The following is a 17,079-nucleotide window of genomic DNA, read 5'->3' as shown; positions in this document are numbered from 1 at the left end:
TGAGAACGTGGCTTGCCTTTCTTATTCTACTTACTCTTGCCTTTACATCCCAGAGATATAAGTCCTTGATTTATATTATTATTATTATTATTATTATTATTATTATTATTATTATTATTATTGCCAGTCCTGGGGCTTGAACTCAGGGCCCAGGGCACTGTCCCTGAGCTGCTTTTTGCTCAAAGCAAACACTCTACCACATGAGCCACAGCATCACTTCTGTTTTTTTTATTTTGTTGGTTTTTTTTTTCTGTGTATGTGGGACTGAGGAACTGAGGAATTGAACCCAGGGCTTCATGCATGCTAGGCGAGCACTATACCACTGAGCCACCTGCCTAGCCAGATATAAGTCCACATTCCAGCCCGATATAAGTCCTTTAGATGGGACATCTCATGAGACAAGGGAAGACCCTGTGGGGCTCTGATGGGAATCCCTGTACCTAAGGCCCTTGTTGCTCCCTAAGGCCATGTTGGAGCAGGAGGGATGGGACGGAGTCCAGAGAATGGAGGCTCCAGGAAGCCATGTTCTATTGACTAAAGGATTCAAGCCTGCCTTTTTATTTGACCTTCTGCCTTGAACACTGTTACCTGGGTCACCTAGGTCATTGGGAACTGTAATCCTCCTACTTCTCCCTTCCAAATAGTTGGGATTACAGGCATGTACCACCATGTCTGGCCCAAACGTGGAGAACTTTCCCTCCTCAGATCTCTACCGTGGCTTCCAGCAGGTTGAATCTGTTGAGATTGATCTTCCCGGAGGTGTTGGGGCAGGCGGTTGGTGGGGTAAACACAGACTACCCCAAGGGCAGAGATTTCCCAGCCGTCTCGCCAGAGCCCTGACTCATTCATGACTTCCTTGGGCTCCTAGACAGGTGCCCACGGGTATAGCTTGATACACCTTCATGTGAGTCTTTGGGTCTCATGCCTGCCAAAACAAACCTGTCAGGACCCAAGAGTCCAAACTGCCCCAGAGTTTCAGTTCTCCACTAGAAGACTCCATTGAGAGGTCTGAGATGGAGTTGGTTCTGGGTACGCTGAAGAAAGTGAAGGAATTCTGAGAGTTTTCTAAGGAACTTGCCATGCCTCAAGAACCTGGTATGGAGATAAATGGATACAATTGAAGGGGGAAAAATAGCTGGCTCTACAGTGAATTAACAACCAAATGTGTATCTCCACTGGCTTTTGGATACCTAGCTAAGCAGTAGGTTCAAATGAGATGTATTCCTTGGTGTATTCAATGTTCCTTCAAGTCCTGGGGCTTGAACTCTGGGCCTGGGCGCTGTCCCTCAGCTCTTCAGCTCAAGGCCAGTGCTCTACCACTTGAGCCACGGTGCCACTTCTGGCTTTTTCTGCTTATGTGGTGCTGAGGAATCAAACCCAGAGCCTCATGCATGCAAGGCAAGCACTCCACCACGGAGCCACCTTCCCAGCTCCCATGCTCTTATTCTTAATCCACACAGCACAGGGGCAAAGCCTACCGTGCTCTTAGTAGTCAGGAGTACCCTTACTCTGGAAGAGAGGCCAGGAGACATAGTGAGGCTCTCAGAGTTTCTGGAAAAAACTGGTGATGATCCTCCTCCTCCTCCTTCTCCTCCTCCTCCTCCGTCTTCATTTTTCCATGTATACCCAGCTTCATTTTTCCATGTATACCTAGCTTCATTTTTCCATGTATACCCAGCTTGTGGAAATGTTCAAGCCAATCAGCTTACTATGTATGCATTTTTTATGTGGATGGCATGTGTTTAGTAAAGTATAAGATTACTACAAAATTTCTCAAAAGCTTAATTTGGCATAAATATCAGGTTTTTTGATCATTCAAGGAATCTCGATTTTTAAGGATATACATGTATATATGTATGTGTAAATACATCCATCCATTCATGTAGCTAGCTAACTAAGCATCTATTACTCATCTAGTATCTGCCCATCTATCTACGATCTATGTGTGTATGCTTTAGTCTATCTATGATCATATATGTACATGCATCTATCTACCCATCTATGCATCTATCTATCTGTGTGTGTGTGTGTGTGTGTGTGGTCTGTCTGTCTGTCTGTCATCTGTCTACCTGTGCATTCAGTTCTTGGAGCTCCAAGGTTGGGCCTTGTGGTGGGTAGACATCTGCTGTGACTTGGTACCCACTGTCTGCCACCATTTACCAACTGCAATAGGAGACCATTTTGGGGGACCTCCAGTAAGTCTTGATGACTTCTCCCATAAGGAGAACCATTCTTAATAACCTCTCAGGTATCATGTCAGGATTGTTGCATCCCTGTCCAAAAGCTAGGGCATAAGGAAAGGCAAGCTTCGTAGCTCATAATGATGGCAGGAATACCCAGATGCCTTCTCTTGAGGCCATTTTGGGTTCTTTGGAAAGAACCCCATGGGCTTAGCAGGAGGGACAGGCCTTGGTTTATCACTCCAGATGACAGCTGGAGAGCCATGATGTGTCTCCTTTCTCTCCTCCCAGTGGTGTCCAGTGTGACTCCCAGTAGTAAGAACAAACCATGAGGAATAGCTGGAAATATGTTGTGAGATATCACAGGATAAACTCAAATAGAAGATCAAAAGGTAGAAGAGATTACCTGCAGACTGGGTGTGCAGTCTGCTCTTTTAGAAGTCATAGGGCAAAAAAACAACTTCTGGAAGAGATGAAACACAGGCATGTGAGACTAGATGAATTTCCCAGATTAATTAGAAGCGGTGCCCAAGGTTTCCTGGAAAAAAATACACACTTTGAAACCAAATGGTCGCCGACATTTATGTAAATAGGTGTCCAAATTCTTCTCCAGAAATGCCTAAAGTCTTTTTTTTTTTTTTTGGTTTGGTTTTTGTTATTTTACATTAAGCCAAGGAAGCTTTCCTTTGCCGAACACAAGTACCATCTTGTCTTGAGGGGAAGTTGGTTCAAGAGTAGTTTGTTCATTTGCCACGAAGTCCCAGTGGGGAGCCTGCTTTGAATCCATTTGTGTCAGGAAGGAGGACATTCAGACGCACGGGTATGGAAACAGTGCTATTTTATATCCTTCCTTGTCTTTGTTCTAATAACAAGATGGGATGTCAATATTTTTTTTCTCACATCCTGGAAGGGTTTGAAGATGAAGCCCTTCCCTTCCTGCTCTCAAGAAGAGAAGCCAGCTTTGTAGACAGAGAAAGTGAGGATGGGAGATACTTTTTCCGGGAGACGGGGGGGAGTGGGGGCGGTGGAGGGGTGGTGGTGGTGGTGGTGGTGGTGGTGGTGGTGGTGGTGGTTTGAAGCTGAATGAAGCTGTTTGTTTGTTTGTTTGAATGCTAGTTTAGTCCAGTTCAGGCCAGACTTGGCTCAAAGAGAAGCGTTGGCCAGACTGAGAAAGAAAGGTGGGAAGACCAGCTCCCCTTGGATTTGGCTTCCTGTGTCTGCTGTGGTTTCCTGAGAGCAGACACACCTTCCTCCCAGAGCCGTTCCCATAGACGTAGGCATGGCTTTTCTTAATCCTACCTAGGGCAGCTCTACTCAGAGCCAAGTCCTTCTACAGACAATAGAGACTGGCAAAGAAGGGCACTGGAGAGAAAGGAGGAACGCGAACTTGTCAGGAGTCTGACACCAGTCTCCACTGCGGTCCCCCTCAGGCAAGGTCCCTGGCCTAGCTCTCTAAAGAATGAAAGAACGAGGCCAGGGTGATGGAAATCTGTATGTTTCTTTTCTTTTTGTCAGTCGTGGGGCTTGAACTCTGGGCCTGGGCACTGCCCCTCAGCAATTCAGCTCAAAGCGAGCACCCTACCACTTGAGCCGCAGCACCACTTCCGGTTTTCTGGTGGTTCATTGGAGATCAGAGTCTCACAGACTTTTCTGCCCAGGCTGGCTTTGAACCGTGATCCTCAGATCTCGGCCTTCTGAATAGCTAAGATGACAGGCGTGAGCCACCAGGGCCCGGCTTCCTGTGAATACTTCCAAAGATGCCTTTTAGAATTCTGCTGTGAATGTACTTTGACCCCAGGGCTGGCTATGTTAAATATCTTTTTTAAAATGTTTTTTAATTGTTATAAATATACAGAGGGGTTAGAGTTACGTAAGTCAGGTAAAGAGTACATTCCTTTGGGACGGTATCACCCCCTTTATTTTGAATATCTGAACGTTATCTGGTACAGGCATTCTTCCTGCGTGGAACATATTTGATTTCCTGAATCACTTCTTGATAGAGACGTCTCCTGATAGGGCATCGGGCCACCGTTTGGATTTAAAGCCTCTCCCTGTAGAAGGCTCAGGCAGAGCAGGCTGATTGGTTGAAGGAAGCCATCCATTCCAGGCCATATCAGATACTTGGCTTTGCTTCCTTCATCTTGTAGAAGGACAGAGAGACAGATTTCCTCTGAGGGGTGCCCCAAGAGCCCAATCTGATTCCTCCTTCTCCCATTCAGCTTCCAAGATCTCTGGTAACACCAAGAGATTTCTTTGTCCCTGTTGTATTAAAGGGTCTTCAGCTCCCACGACTTCCTATTGGTGAACTACCAGTCAGAACCGAGAATGAGCTATGAGTGGAGAAATCTTAATAAGGGCTGGGAAGGTGGCTCAGTGGTAGAGTGCTTGCCTTGCATGCCTGAGGCCCTGGGTTCGATTCCTCAGCACCACATAAGCAGAAAAATCCGGAAGTGGTGCTGTGGCTCAAGTGGTAGAGCTCTAGCCTTGAGGCAAAGAGCTGAGGGACAGCACCCAGGCCCAGAGTTCAAGCCCCACCACTGATCCTCCACCCTCACCCCTGCAAATCGGCTTCATGTGAAATGACTGTGCCCAACTGTAGGCTGTGGATATTCTAAGTGTGTTTTAAGGTAGGCTGGATGAAGCTATAACGTCTGGTAGGTTAGGAGAATCAAATGTACTTTCAACTTAGGATACTTTCCATTTCTGATGGGGTTTAATCAGAGTGAATCCCTATGGTAAATCAAGGAGCATTTGAATATATTCCTTGGCGTCTTTTCTTTTTCTCCCTGGGAAAAAGAAAAAATGTGGAAAGCCAGAATCCTACGTTTGCTAGACTACGCCCTGGGAAATAAATTGGGTTTGTTATTCAAGATGGCAGACAGAAGAGCTGGGTGTCAGTGGCTCACGCCTGTCATCCTAGCTACTCAGTAGACTGAGATCTGAGGATCATGGTTCAAAGCCAGCCTGGGCAAGAAAGTCTGTGAGACTCTGATCTCTAATGAACCACCAGAAAACCGGAAGTGGCACTGTGGCTCAAGCAGTAGAGCGCTCACCTTGAGCTGAAGAGCTGAGGGACAGCACCCAGGCCTAGAGTTCAAGCACCACGATTAACAAAAAGAAAAAGAAAGAAGAACAGAACAGCTGTCACCCCAGGGAAGACATGGAATAGCTCTATCCTCATCCATCACGGGAACTGTCAGCCGAGTGTGGGCGTTTGTGCCCAGGAGGGAATCCCTGCTTCTCTGCCAGCTTGCTCACCAGAGTGAATGATGTGATCGTACAAATAATGACAGAACCGTTAGTTGTTGTGAAACGTAGAGAGAAGCAGAGATACGAGTTAAACCGAGCGGACTCCTCACTGATTAATAAAAAAGAAAGTCTGCACTCTAGAGTGACAAGTCAGGGAAAACTGTAGACTAAGCATTGGTGTTTTGAGATATGGGGGAGATAATGGGAGAGTGATCGGCGACAAAGCTGGAAGTGGGAATCAGAGGTGGGTGTCTCCCTAAAACTGCAATACGGGGGTGAGTTCAAGCTGAGTACAGGCTTTTCAAAAAATTTTTTTTGTCAGTCATGGGGCTTGAACTCTGGGCCTGGGCGCTGTCCCTCAACTCTTCAGCTCAAGGCGAGTGCTCTACCACTTGAGCCACAGCACCACTTCCCGTTTTCTCGTGGTTCATTGGAGATAGGAGGCTCGGACTTTCCTGCCCTGGCTGGCTTTGAACCGTGATCCTCAGATCTCAGCCTCCTGAGTAGCTAGGATGACAGGCGTGAGCCACCAGCACCCAGCTTGAGACCAGATCTTGATTCCCAGAGGCTGAAAAAGCTAAAACAAGCATTACCTACAGTATCCCTTCCCTCATCCAGAAAATTCCAAAGTGGCCTTTGGCACATCCCCGAATGATGCCTGCATCCTGGTGTGGTAGGAGAAAGGTTTCTCCTTCCCTCTCTCCCTTCCTTCCTTCCTTCCTTCCTTCCTTCCTTCCTTCCTTCCTTCCTCCTTCCTTCCTTCCTTCCTTCCTTCCCTCCTCCTTCCTTTCCTCCTTCCTCCCTTCTTTTTCTTCCCCCTTCCTTTGATCCTTTTTAAAATTTACTTTTATTTCTCCCCTTCCATCTCCCTCCTTTTCCCTTTCTTTCTCCACCTTCCTTCCCTTTCCCTTCCCCTTCACTTCTCTTTCCTTTTATTCCCTTTCCTCTCTTCCTTCTCTTTCCTTCCTTTTTTTTGGGGGGGGGCCTGAACTCTGGGCCTGGGCACTGTCCCTCAGCTCTTCAGCTCAAGGCTAGCATGCTATCACTTGAGCCATAGCACCACTTCCGGCTTTTCTTTTTTCTGCTTATGTGGTGCTGAGGAATTGAACCCAGGGCCTCAGGCATGCAAGCGCTCTACCACTGAGCCACCTTCCCAGCCCCTCTTTACTTCCTTCTTTTTCTTCCCTCCTTCCTTTGATCCTTTGTTTTTATTTCTCCCTTTCCATCTTTCCCTCCTTTATCTCTTTCTTTCTTTCCTTTTCTTTCTTCTCTTTCTTTCCCTTTCCATTTGCTTCTCCTTTCTTTTCCTTTCCTTTCCTTCCCTTCCCTTCCCTTCCCTTCTCTTTCCCTCCCTTCCTTCCTTTCCTCCCTCCTTCCTTCCTTCCTTCCTTCCTTCCTTCCTTCCTTCCTTCCTTCCTTCCTTCCTTCGTTTCTTCCTTCCCTCCCTCCCTTCTTTCTTTCCTCCCTTTCCTCCCTTCCTTCCTTTCTTCCTTCCCTCCCTCCCTCCCTTCTTTCTTTCCTCCCTTCCCTCCCTCCTTTCCTTTCTTGCCTTTGGAAGAATTGCTCCACTTGGGTTGCTTTGACAGAGGCCTATCTGTGACAGCAGAGAACCTCCACAGAGGGGTGGAACCTCTTGTTCCCAAGCAGGAAGTCACCGGCTGCGGGCCTCGCCACCCCCCTCCCTCTCCTGCAGATTTTAATCCCTCCACACGTGGCGTCATCTCAGCAAAGTCACATCCTAGTGGTCATAGGAATCAGGTGAATTTTTTTGTCAGGTTTTGCTTCCGTGAGTATGTGCGTGGAGGCGATCGGAGCCTGTGGACAGCAGTCAGTTATTAACCAGACAATAACCCACAGGAATTGCGTTGGAGGAGTTCTGGGCCCAGGCCCCATGACCACGCAGAGATGACTGATGGAGCGCTGGTTAGATCTTTGTTTCAGTGTCTAGTGTGGAGAAGAGACTTCTTGTCTCACTGTGGCAATGAAAAGAAACCATGTCCCTTTGTCGTTCAGCCTGGGCTGTATGTAGGGGGTGATGGGAGGATGTGTCCTTACAGTTTACTCTTTATGGTTGTTTTACTCATCTTTTATTCTTTTATTTTATTTGTCGGTGGTGGGGCCTGAACTCTGGGCCTGGACGCTGTCCCTGCACTCTTCAGCTCAAGGCAAGCGCTCTATTACTTGAGCTACAGCGTCACTTCTGATTTTCTGGTGGTTTATTGGAGATAAGAGTTGCAGCCGGGCGCTGGTGGCTCACGCCTGTAATCCTAGCTACTCAGGAGGCTGAGATCTGAGGATCGCGGTTCAAAGCCAGCCTGGGCAGGAGAGACCGTGAGACTCCTATCTCCAATAAACCACCAGAAAACTGGAAGCGGCGCTGTAGCTCAAGTGGTAGAGCGCTCGCCTTGAGCTGAAGAGCTGAGGGACAGCGCCCAGGCCCAGAGTTCAAGCCCCACGACCGACAAAAAAAAAAAAAAAAAAAAAAAAGAGTTGCATGGACTTTTCCTGCTTGGGCTGGCTTTGAACCGTGATCCTCAGATCTCAGCCTCCTGAGTAGCTGGGATGACAGGCATGAGCCACTGGTACCCAGCTGACAAATGCCATTTCTATGACTTGCAAATGTCATGACTTTATAAATTCTAAATGATGAAGGACAGCACAACCAGATGAGTGTGCAGTCTGTATAAATATTCTTTTTTCTTTTCTGCCAGTCCCAGAGCTTGAACTCAGGGCCTAGGGCGTTATCCCTGAGCTTCTTTTTTGCTCAAGGCTGGCCCTCTACCACTTGAACCACAGCGCCACTTCTGGCTTTTTCTGTGTTATGTGGTACTGAGGAATCGAACCCAGGGCTTCATGCATGCTAGGCGAGCACTCTACCACTGAGCCACCTTCCCAGTGCCCCCACCCCTGATGGATTGGTATTCTTGAGCAGGGGTTACTGGTTAAGAATACAGGATTGAGCCATGTTACAGGCCTGGCTGCTGGTCCACGCCCCGGAAGACTCTGGGGCCTACTGTATGGAGACCTCACAACATTGTCATCTGTCCCCTCTGTCCCCCCACAGGTGTTTGTGTTCTGCCATGGTCTCCTGCAGCTCTCCCAGCTCCTCTACAGCGCCTACTTCAAGAGCAGCCTCACCACCATCGAGAAGCGCTTCGGGCTCTCTAGTTCCTCCTCGGGTCTCATCTCCAGCCTGAACGAGGTGAGCAGGAGACACTGGGCCATTAGACACCTGTGTGTCTCATCCTGACCGCACGGAATACAGAGCAGAGGGCCGGGTGTCCAGAGACCTCTTGGAAGAGACACAGAACGCACCTGCTACATGTCCCGTCGTCAGGTTTGACTTCGGTAGTGCCTCACACGTCCTCCTCACTCACAAATCACTGATGTGTGTGTGTCAGCATCGTCTTGCCCCGTGTCCCCTGGCATGTGTCACAAGTCTTCTTGACCTGCTCATTCTAGCCAACAGCTTCTGGATCTTTCTCAATGTAGTGTTCTAGGTCCCTCTGCTTAATCAACGCTAAAGTCGGCATCCAAGATGAAACTTTCTTCCAAGCTCAGCCCAGATGGTCACCAAATCTTTTTTTTTTTTTTGGTTGGTCGTGGGGCTTGAATTCTGGGCCTGGGCGTTGTGCCTGAGTTCTTCAGCTCAAGGCCAGAGCACTCTACCACTTGAGCCACGGCGCCACTTCTGGCTTTCTGGTGTTTCATTGGAGATGAGAGTCTCATGGACTTTCCTGCCCAGGCTGGCTTTGAACCGTGATCCTCAGATCTCAACCTCCTGAGTAGCTAGGATGACAGGTGTGAGCCACCGGCGCCCAGAATAGTCGCCAAATCTTTGAGCTCCCAGCATACATTCTTGTTTCGATGATCCAAGATAAAAATGTCAATCCAGGAGCAACTGGCTGTTTTCAAAGGGCATGAAGTAGCTGGGCTGGGGCATCTGCATGTTCTGTTTAAGACAGGAGGGAGCGGTCGGGCAAAGAGGGGGCATATTTCCCCCCATACTCTGGCCTAATCAAAATGAAAATAAGACACACATACACACACACACACACACACAGAGTTGTTGCACGCGGCTTATTGTTGTTCTGACTGCCAAACCGGAGTCCTTGAGTTCTTTACTTAGGATCTCTGGGTCTCACTCGGCCCCTTGGCTCTCTCTCCACAGATCAGCAATGCCATCCTCATCATCTTCGTCAGCTACTTCGGCAGCAGAGTACACCGGCCGCGGCTGATTGGCATCGGGGGCCTGCTGTTAGCTGGAGGTGCCTTCGTCCTCACCCTGCCACACTTCCTCTCGGAGCCGTACCAGTACACTGCGGTCAGCACTGGTGAGTGATTCCCCCAAACCAAGCAACGAATACACAGCTCCGGTGTAGCCAGGCAGCAGTGGCTCACGCCTGTCATCCCAGCTACTCAGGAGGCTGAGATCTGAGGATCGTGGTTCAAAGTCAGCCTGGGCAGGAAAGTCCACATGAGACTCTGATCTCCAATGAACCACCAGAAAACCGGAAGTGGCGCTGTGGCTCAAGTGGTAGAGCGCTCGCCTTGAGCTGAAGAGCTCAGGGACAGCGCCCAGGCCCAGAGTTCAAGCCCCACGACCCCCACCACCAACAGCAAAAGTCAAGGGTGTAGAGTAGATAAAGTCTAAGAGATGAATTGGTTGGAATGATGGAGGCGATTCCTCTATAGGAATGGAGCATTAATAGAGTGATCTCTGGGTTGTGCTTCGGGAAGCCTCTCTCCCACCTTCTCCGTATATCATCGGTGCCCTGGTCACTTCTCATAAGTGCACTGGGGTCTTGGATCTATTTGCATTTAAAAGCCGAGTCCTGCTTCATGGAGGTCGGGAAAGGTTGAAGACAGACCTGAGCTCACCCGCCCACCGTTCTTCTCCTGTACCTCCTCTCTTCCATCTAGATAAAATGTCAAGACCAGTAGTGAAGGAGTCCGAAGCTGACCTCCTCCCTTCCCTCCCGCCCCCATGCGTCAGGATGGGGCTTCATGCAATCAGGAAGGGAGTCTAGGGGGACTCTGGAGACCAGGCCACGGGTTAGGGCTCACAGCCCATTCACAGCACCATGGCATGGTGGCTAGAGATGGAGCCTCACTCTGTTCCTTAGCTAGTGGGATTGGATTCAGCTTACCATGTTCCCAGTGGGAAATGCCCTGTGGTGGGTCTAACGTGAGCCTCAGTACTCTTAGGGCCCAGATCATCTTGAAAGAGGACAGGAGGGGACCATGAGAAGGATTTGCCTCTCAGGGTCCCCCCCTCCCCAACTCCGCAGGGGAACAACCATCAGCCGGGAGGAATGGACTGTTTTGTTTGGGCAAATTCTGATTGCCAACAATGGGACTGAGCAGTCACGCTTTGGAGCCACAGCTGGCATTGGAGCCACAGCTGGAAGTGCTCAGGGGTTGGGCTATCTTCAGGGCATCTTCCTGTTGCCAGGAGGTGGGGTGAAGAGGAAACTTTGGCCCAGGAGCTGCATCTGGGGCGGGGGGGGGGGGTGGAAATCTCACTGGGCCCATCCACGGGGGTCCCCACGTAGCATGGGTGTGTGATAGGTGAATAGGTACAAAGAAACATACTCGTCGGTCTCACTGAGTGTGTGTGTATCGGAGGGAAAGACGGGCACGTGATTCCTATTTCGAATGTATTTTCTACGGGAAACATCAAATGATGCAAGCTTGTCAGGAACAAATGCCGCCCCCTGAAGAATGGGGGTGACCGAATGGCCCCCCCTGGAGCCTGGCAGTTGGGAAGTTGGGAGTTGAGACGCTCTTAGAAGGCCAGACTGGGAAAACCTCTGAGCCTCAGCTCCTCCCTGAGGATCTGTCTTATAGACCTCATAGCCTCACAGTTAATCTAAGGGCTGGTAGCGGGGTGGTTCTTTGTAGGCTAGTAGAGGCTGGTAGGGGGACATGTATGTCTCTAATGACACTGGGTACATGACTAAGTCTTTGGAATCCTTGATGAGGAAGCACCCTGCTACTTACTATTATTATTATTATTATTATTATTTTGTCAGTTGTGGGGCTTGAACTCTGGGCCTGGGCACTGTCCCTCAGCTCTTCAGCTCAAGGCAAGTGCTCTACCACTCAAGCCACAGCACCATTTCTGGCTTTAAATGTTTCTGTGGTGCTGAAGAATCAAACCCAGGGCTTCATGCATGCAAGGCAAGCACTTTACCACTGAACCACCTTTCCCAGCCCAAAGGGCCTCTCACTCTTGCTTGTCTTTTTCGCTCAAGACTGGTATTCTACTACTCTTGAGCCACAGCTCCACTTCTGCCTCTTGGCTGGTTAATTGGAGATGAGAGTCTCATGGGTTTTCCTGCCTAGGATAGCTTCAAACCACAATCCTCCCAGATGCCAGCCTTCCTAAACAGCTAGGGTTACAGGCGTGAGCCACCGGTCCCCAAGGTAGCCTGATGATTTTGGTGTGACAGAGAAACCATACAACTATGGCTTTTCAGTTCTAGCTCAGCCATTCAAGTCTCCTTAGAGAGACTTAGCAACTTTACCTTTCAGAACGTCTTTACCTGTGAAACAAGAACAGTAATCCCTTTCAGTGTGGTTTGAGAGCAGAATTAAAGTGGAAGAGTATAGGTAAAAAGTGCCTGGCTCAAGTTGGCAGTTAAGCAGATTTGTATTTGTCTACTTCTCGTGGCATTTGAAATCTGTTACTCATAAGTAACGGCTCCTACACTTATTATCATGGTGGACTGCTCACTTTCTCTCTGCTTGGAGCACAGCTATTCCAAAAACAAACATGGGAAAATTGAAGACTAACTATGCGTCTTGGTAAATAAATAAAATAAATACTTTTAAAAAAAATTAAAGAAGGGTTGAACATTTATGGGAAGCATGGAGACCTTTAACAACTAATGGGTCATTTCTGAAAAAGGCCAGGCATGCAGACATTTATGGATGTTTAGATTTTTTTTCCCCCTAAATGTCACCGGGGTCCAGAAATATGCCTTGGCGCCTTGGTAGAAGAAACTTAAGATACCCAGCCAAAGCCTTGTCCGAACCCACATCTAGAAAGCACACGGAGACTTTAGGAGATGGGAAACTGGCCAGCCGACCCGAATCCAGTTCTCCCAAGAGATAACAGAAAAAGGTCTTTGGAAAGTAGTATCTGCTAGGAGGAGGTGTAAGCCAAATCCAAGAGGAAAGTCTACCTTGCCAGACAATGGAGACGTCCGCCCGACAGGAAGCAACTCAGATCTTAAGCAGGAAAGGGGAGTGGAGATTGCATTTTTAAAAAAGCTTTTTTGAAAGAGCCCAGAAAAGAAAAGGAAGAGCCACTTTCTAGTTATTCATGAAGCTTCCAGTCACACACCCACTGTTCATCCATCCCAAGGCCGTGTTCTGGGAAGAAGGGTGATGCGAAGTCACCAGAATAGGTTCCTCAGTGATTGTCCCCACTTCCTTCCTATGCACAGGGCCCCTAAGCGCCCAGAGTGGAATCTATACCCCCAGAACACGTGAGCCATGAACCCAGGGTCCTGACACCCAGCTGTGGTGTGAAATGGAGAACATGAAGGGGCATGTGGCGTGTAGGGGACCGTGTGTGTGTGTGTGTGTGTGTGTGTGTGTGTGTGTGATTTCTAGTTTGTAGGATGAGGGTGGTAGTAAGGTGCCTGGGTATGGAAAGGTGGAGGGGGAGATGGAGGTTGAGTGGATAATGGAGGGGGGAGGGGGGATGTGTATATGGATCTGGGGGACGCGGATATTGGAGGTGTGGTGATACACAAAAATGCAGATATGACAGAAAATCAGGGAAGGGTGTGTATGCGTGGGTAGGGTTGGGGACCCAAATGGTAGGGTGGTAGGTGGCTGGAGGGTACCCTCAACTGCCAGCCAGATCGGGGCGTACCTGCCAGGAAAGTATGTGTGTGTGTGTGTGTACGCATATGAGTGTGTGTGTTGGGGGTGAGTGGATGGGCAGTCGGTGTGAGAATTACACAACTTGTCCAGTTGGGTATTATTAACCTGAAAAGGGATGAGAGAGAAAAAGAAAGACAGACAGAGATGGAAATCTCAAAAAACATATGGGTGTTATTAGTTCAATTGAAAGCGAAATAGCCATGAACCGATGAGCTAAGCAAGACCTAATGAGATTTGATGGTCCACATTTTAAAATTTTTATTTTCTTTTTTCTTTTTTGGTCGGTCATGGGGCTTGAACTCTGGGCTTGGGCGCTGTCCCTGCACTCTTCAGCTCAAGGTGAGCTCTCTACTGCGTTGAGCCACTGCACCACTTCTGGTTTTCTAGTGGTTTATTGGAGATAAGAGTCTCACGGACTTTGCTGCCCAGGCTGGCTTTGAACCTCGATCCTCAGATCTCAGCCTCCTGAGTAGCTAGGATGACAGGTGTAAGCCACCAGCACCCAGCTAAAAAAATTTTTTTTTTAATGCATGGCATGAGAGAAATAAACAGGAAGCTGAGATAGAAAATGGGTGGCTACTAGGCTGGGTTGCAGACAGGGCAGACTGAAGGAGCAGCAAAGACTTCGAAGATGGCAGAACCAGTGGTTTCCATGACAATGGGATGATGGATAGATTTTTCCAAGGGCCGCCGGCCGCAGCGGACTTGCGAGTAAGTTGATCCCCTCAGGTTCCTCTAATGTCTCCCTTTGTAGACAAGTGTGAGACGATTCTCTAGACCTAAAACCATGACCCTCATTTCTCCACTGGTCCGGTGAGGACCAGAAAGAATATGGTCCCCTTCCCCGTGTCTGGCCCTATGAGTATGTCCAGTTGTGTTCTTCATTCAAGAATGAGGATGAGGGCTGGGAAGGTGGCTCAGTGGTAACGCGCTTGCCTCACGTGCGTGAAGCCCTGGGTTCGATTCTTCAGCACCGCATAAGCAGAAAAAGCTGGAAGTGGCGCTGTGGCTCAAGTGGTAGAGCGCTCGCCTTGAGCTGAAGAGCTGAGGCACAGCACCCAGGCCCAGAGTTCAGGCCCCACGAGCAACAACAACCCCAAAAAAGAAAAAAAAATCAAATGGCTCACCTAAGCTGCCGCCCTACCTGTGTGGGAGCGTTCATAGCTCACACCTGTAATCCTAACTACGCAGGAGGATCTCAGTTCAAAGCCAGCCAGAGCAGGAAAATCTATGAGACTCTTATCTCCAAGGAGCCTGAAAAAGCCGGAGATAGACCAGTGGTTTAAGTGGTAGAGCAAAAAAGCTAATAACAGTGTTGAGGCCCTGAAGTTAAGCCATGTATCGTGACATAGATGTTGGTTTTTATATCATCATGAAGACATTTACTCCTTTTTCTAATTTTATTTTATTTTCTGCCGGTCCTGGGTCTTGAACTTTGGGCTTGGGTGCTATCCCTAAGCTCCCTTGGTTCAAGGATAGCACTCTACCCCTTGAGCCACAGCACCACTTTCCTCTTTTTCTGTGACTAATTGGAGGTAAGAGTCTCACAGACTTTCCTGCCCAGGCTGTCTTTGAAGCACTATCCATACATCTCAGCCTCCTGAGTAGCTAGGATTATAGACGTGAACCACCCATGACCGGCTTGTTTCTATATATGTTGGGAATATTCAAAATCCCATTTTGAAAAGTATTCAGTGGTTGTCAACCATAGCTACCTTATTTTATGCATTAAAAAAACATTTTTTTGTCAGTCATGGGGCCTGAACTCTGGGCCTGGGCGCTGTCTCTCAGCTCTTCAACTCAAGGCTAGCGCTCTACCACTTGAGCCACAGCACCACTTTCAGCTTTTTCTGCCTCTGTGGTGCTGAGGAATTGAACCCAGGGCCTCATGCATGCAAGGCAAGCGCTCTACCACTGAGCCATCTTCCCAGCCCGCTCTATGCATTATTTTTAATGGTCATATATTTAGTTCTATTTCATCATCATCATCCTATTTTTAATTGTCATGCAGATATTGCAAGGCATTATTCTATGATGGAAGTTAGGAGACTGAACTTCTCAGAGGCTCCTGACTGCCAAACAATAGAATTGAGATTCTACTGTACATTTCTTCTGCGTTCCCACCATGGGACAGTCAACTCTGACTTTTTTTTTTCTCTGCTAGAGCAGAGGATGATATTGTCCTAGTTGCCCAAGAGGAAACTCAGAATGCCTTTGCTCATAGGAGAAAAAGTGTTTTGCAAAAGTAGCTTGGAACACATGCACATATATGCACTACTCATACACACAGATACCCCCATCACACACATGTGCATAAGCACACATGCACACTCACAAACACACATACACATCTATACATAAGCATGCATCAAGGTTTACTCCATGTTTAAGCTTTGAATTTCTTTTCCTGGAAAGGAAGTTATAAGCCTACAAAAGGAAGAACAAGAGAACTTCAGGATTTAAGTCACCTGATTTTGAAAACTTACTACAGATAGAGTATCTACACACATACATACATGGATGGACAGAGAGAAACAAAAACAAGCAGGGACCTGGACAGAAGGCTGGATAGAGAGATGACTCACTACAAGAACCTGCCTGCACTGTTACATCAGGCTGAGAAGTCCCATGCTGTGCCATTGTATTGTGGAGAGCCTGGAAAACCTTTGGTGTAATTCAGTCCACGTCAAAAATCCCGACAACTACAGAAGACAAGAGTTTGGGTCCCATCCCGAGTCCAAAAGGCCTCAGAGCTGGACAGTCTGTGTACGTCCTGGTTCAAGTTCAAAGTTCCAAGACACAGGAATATAAAAGTGTAAAGGTAGTGGAAGGTGAATGTCACAGCAAAAGCAGGAGACAAATTGGTTCTGTCTTAGCTTCCTTGTTCTGCAGAAACACCCTGGTAGGTACCCCGACAAATAATGTTTTATGAGCTATGTGGGAAGTCCTTCATCAAGCGATAGATACTCGTCACATAAACATGAACATGCATCTGCTTTTAGCATCCATCGATAATGAGCTTTGTTAAGGCTGACAGCCACCGAGAAACATGAGTTATGACAAAATAAGATTTAATTCATGATACATTTCATTGTTAGGATTGGCTCATCATCTTAAAAGCTAATATTCTGATTAGTCCCATGGCAAAAATCGTGTTCTGATTTCAAGTTAAAACAAAATGACCAAAAAGCACTTTGGGCCACATTCTAAACAGATTTAATATTGAGGAGACCGTCCTGTGGCAGGCCGTGCTGACGGGCTTCACTTGGGAGAGTGCATACTCATAAGACGAGGAACATCATTTGGAAGATGACAACATTCACGAAGACAATGCTCTTGGCAGGGAGTTAAGGACAAAACACTCTCCAATCGTTTGTTCAATGTTTTAGGCTCATATTTCCTAGTTAACTCAAATAAAATTGCCTATTAAGACAAAAAAAAAAAAAAAAAAAGTAGCTTGGAGTGGAAGATGGATGCCTGATTACAGGGGGTGTTATGAATGAACAGGGTCTTAGATGGGTCGCTTCTGATTTGCCAACCATTTAAATGACGAGCAACTGAGAGCTCAGATCGTGAGTGAGTTCAGAACGGCTTGTTCCAGGCCTGCTGATGGGTGTTGCCAGAGTTTCGGGAAGCACGGTCGCAAGGAGCCGAATTAGAAGGATGAGGAAATAGGTCCTTCACTCTTAGAGGAGGATTCGAGATTTGTGCTGATACCCCAGGGGTTTTGGCACTTTGGCCATGCTTCTGA

At 47.9% G+C, this 17,079-nt stretch overlaps 1 protein-coding gene across 1 annotated transcript in view; it reads left to right on the top strand.

Annotated features, from left to right (window-relative positions):
* Positions 1 to 17,079, top strand: part of Slco2a1 (solute carrier organic anion transporter family member 2A1) — a 53,195-nt gene that overhangs the window by 10,338 nt on the left and 25,778 nt on the right. The window contains exons 3-4 of the mRNA XM_070005442.1: positions 8,494 to 8,631; positions 9,601 to 9,763. Of these exons, the coding sequence (XP_069861543.1) occupies positions 8,494 to 8,631; positions 9,601 to 9,763 (301 nt within the window). The remainder of the gene's footprint in view (positions 1 to 8,493; positions 8,632 to 9,600; positions 9,764 to 17,079) is intronic.

The sequence above is a fragment of the Dipodomys merriami genome, unplaced genomic scaffold, assembly GCF_024711535.1.
Source record: "Dipodomys merriami isolate MVZ:Mamm:240054 unplaced genomic scaffold, mDipMer1.0.p SCAF_68, whole genome shotgun sequence".
In the NCBI taxonomy this organism is placed as follows: Eukaryota; Metazoa; Chordata; class Mammalia; order Rodentia; family Heteromyidae; genus Dipodomys; species Dipodomys merriami.
The sequence above is the reverse complement of the archived record's forward strand: the minus strand, read 5'-3'. Positions and strand labels throughout refer to the sequence as shown.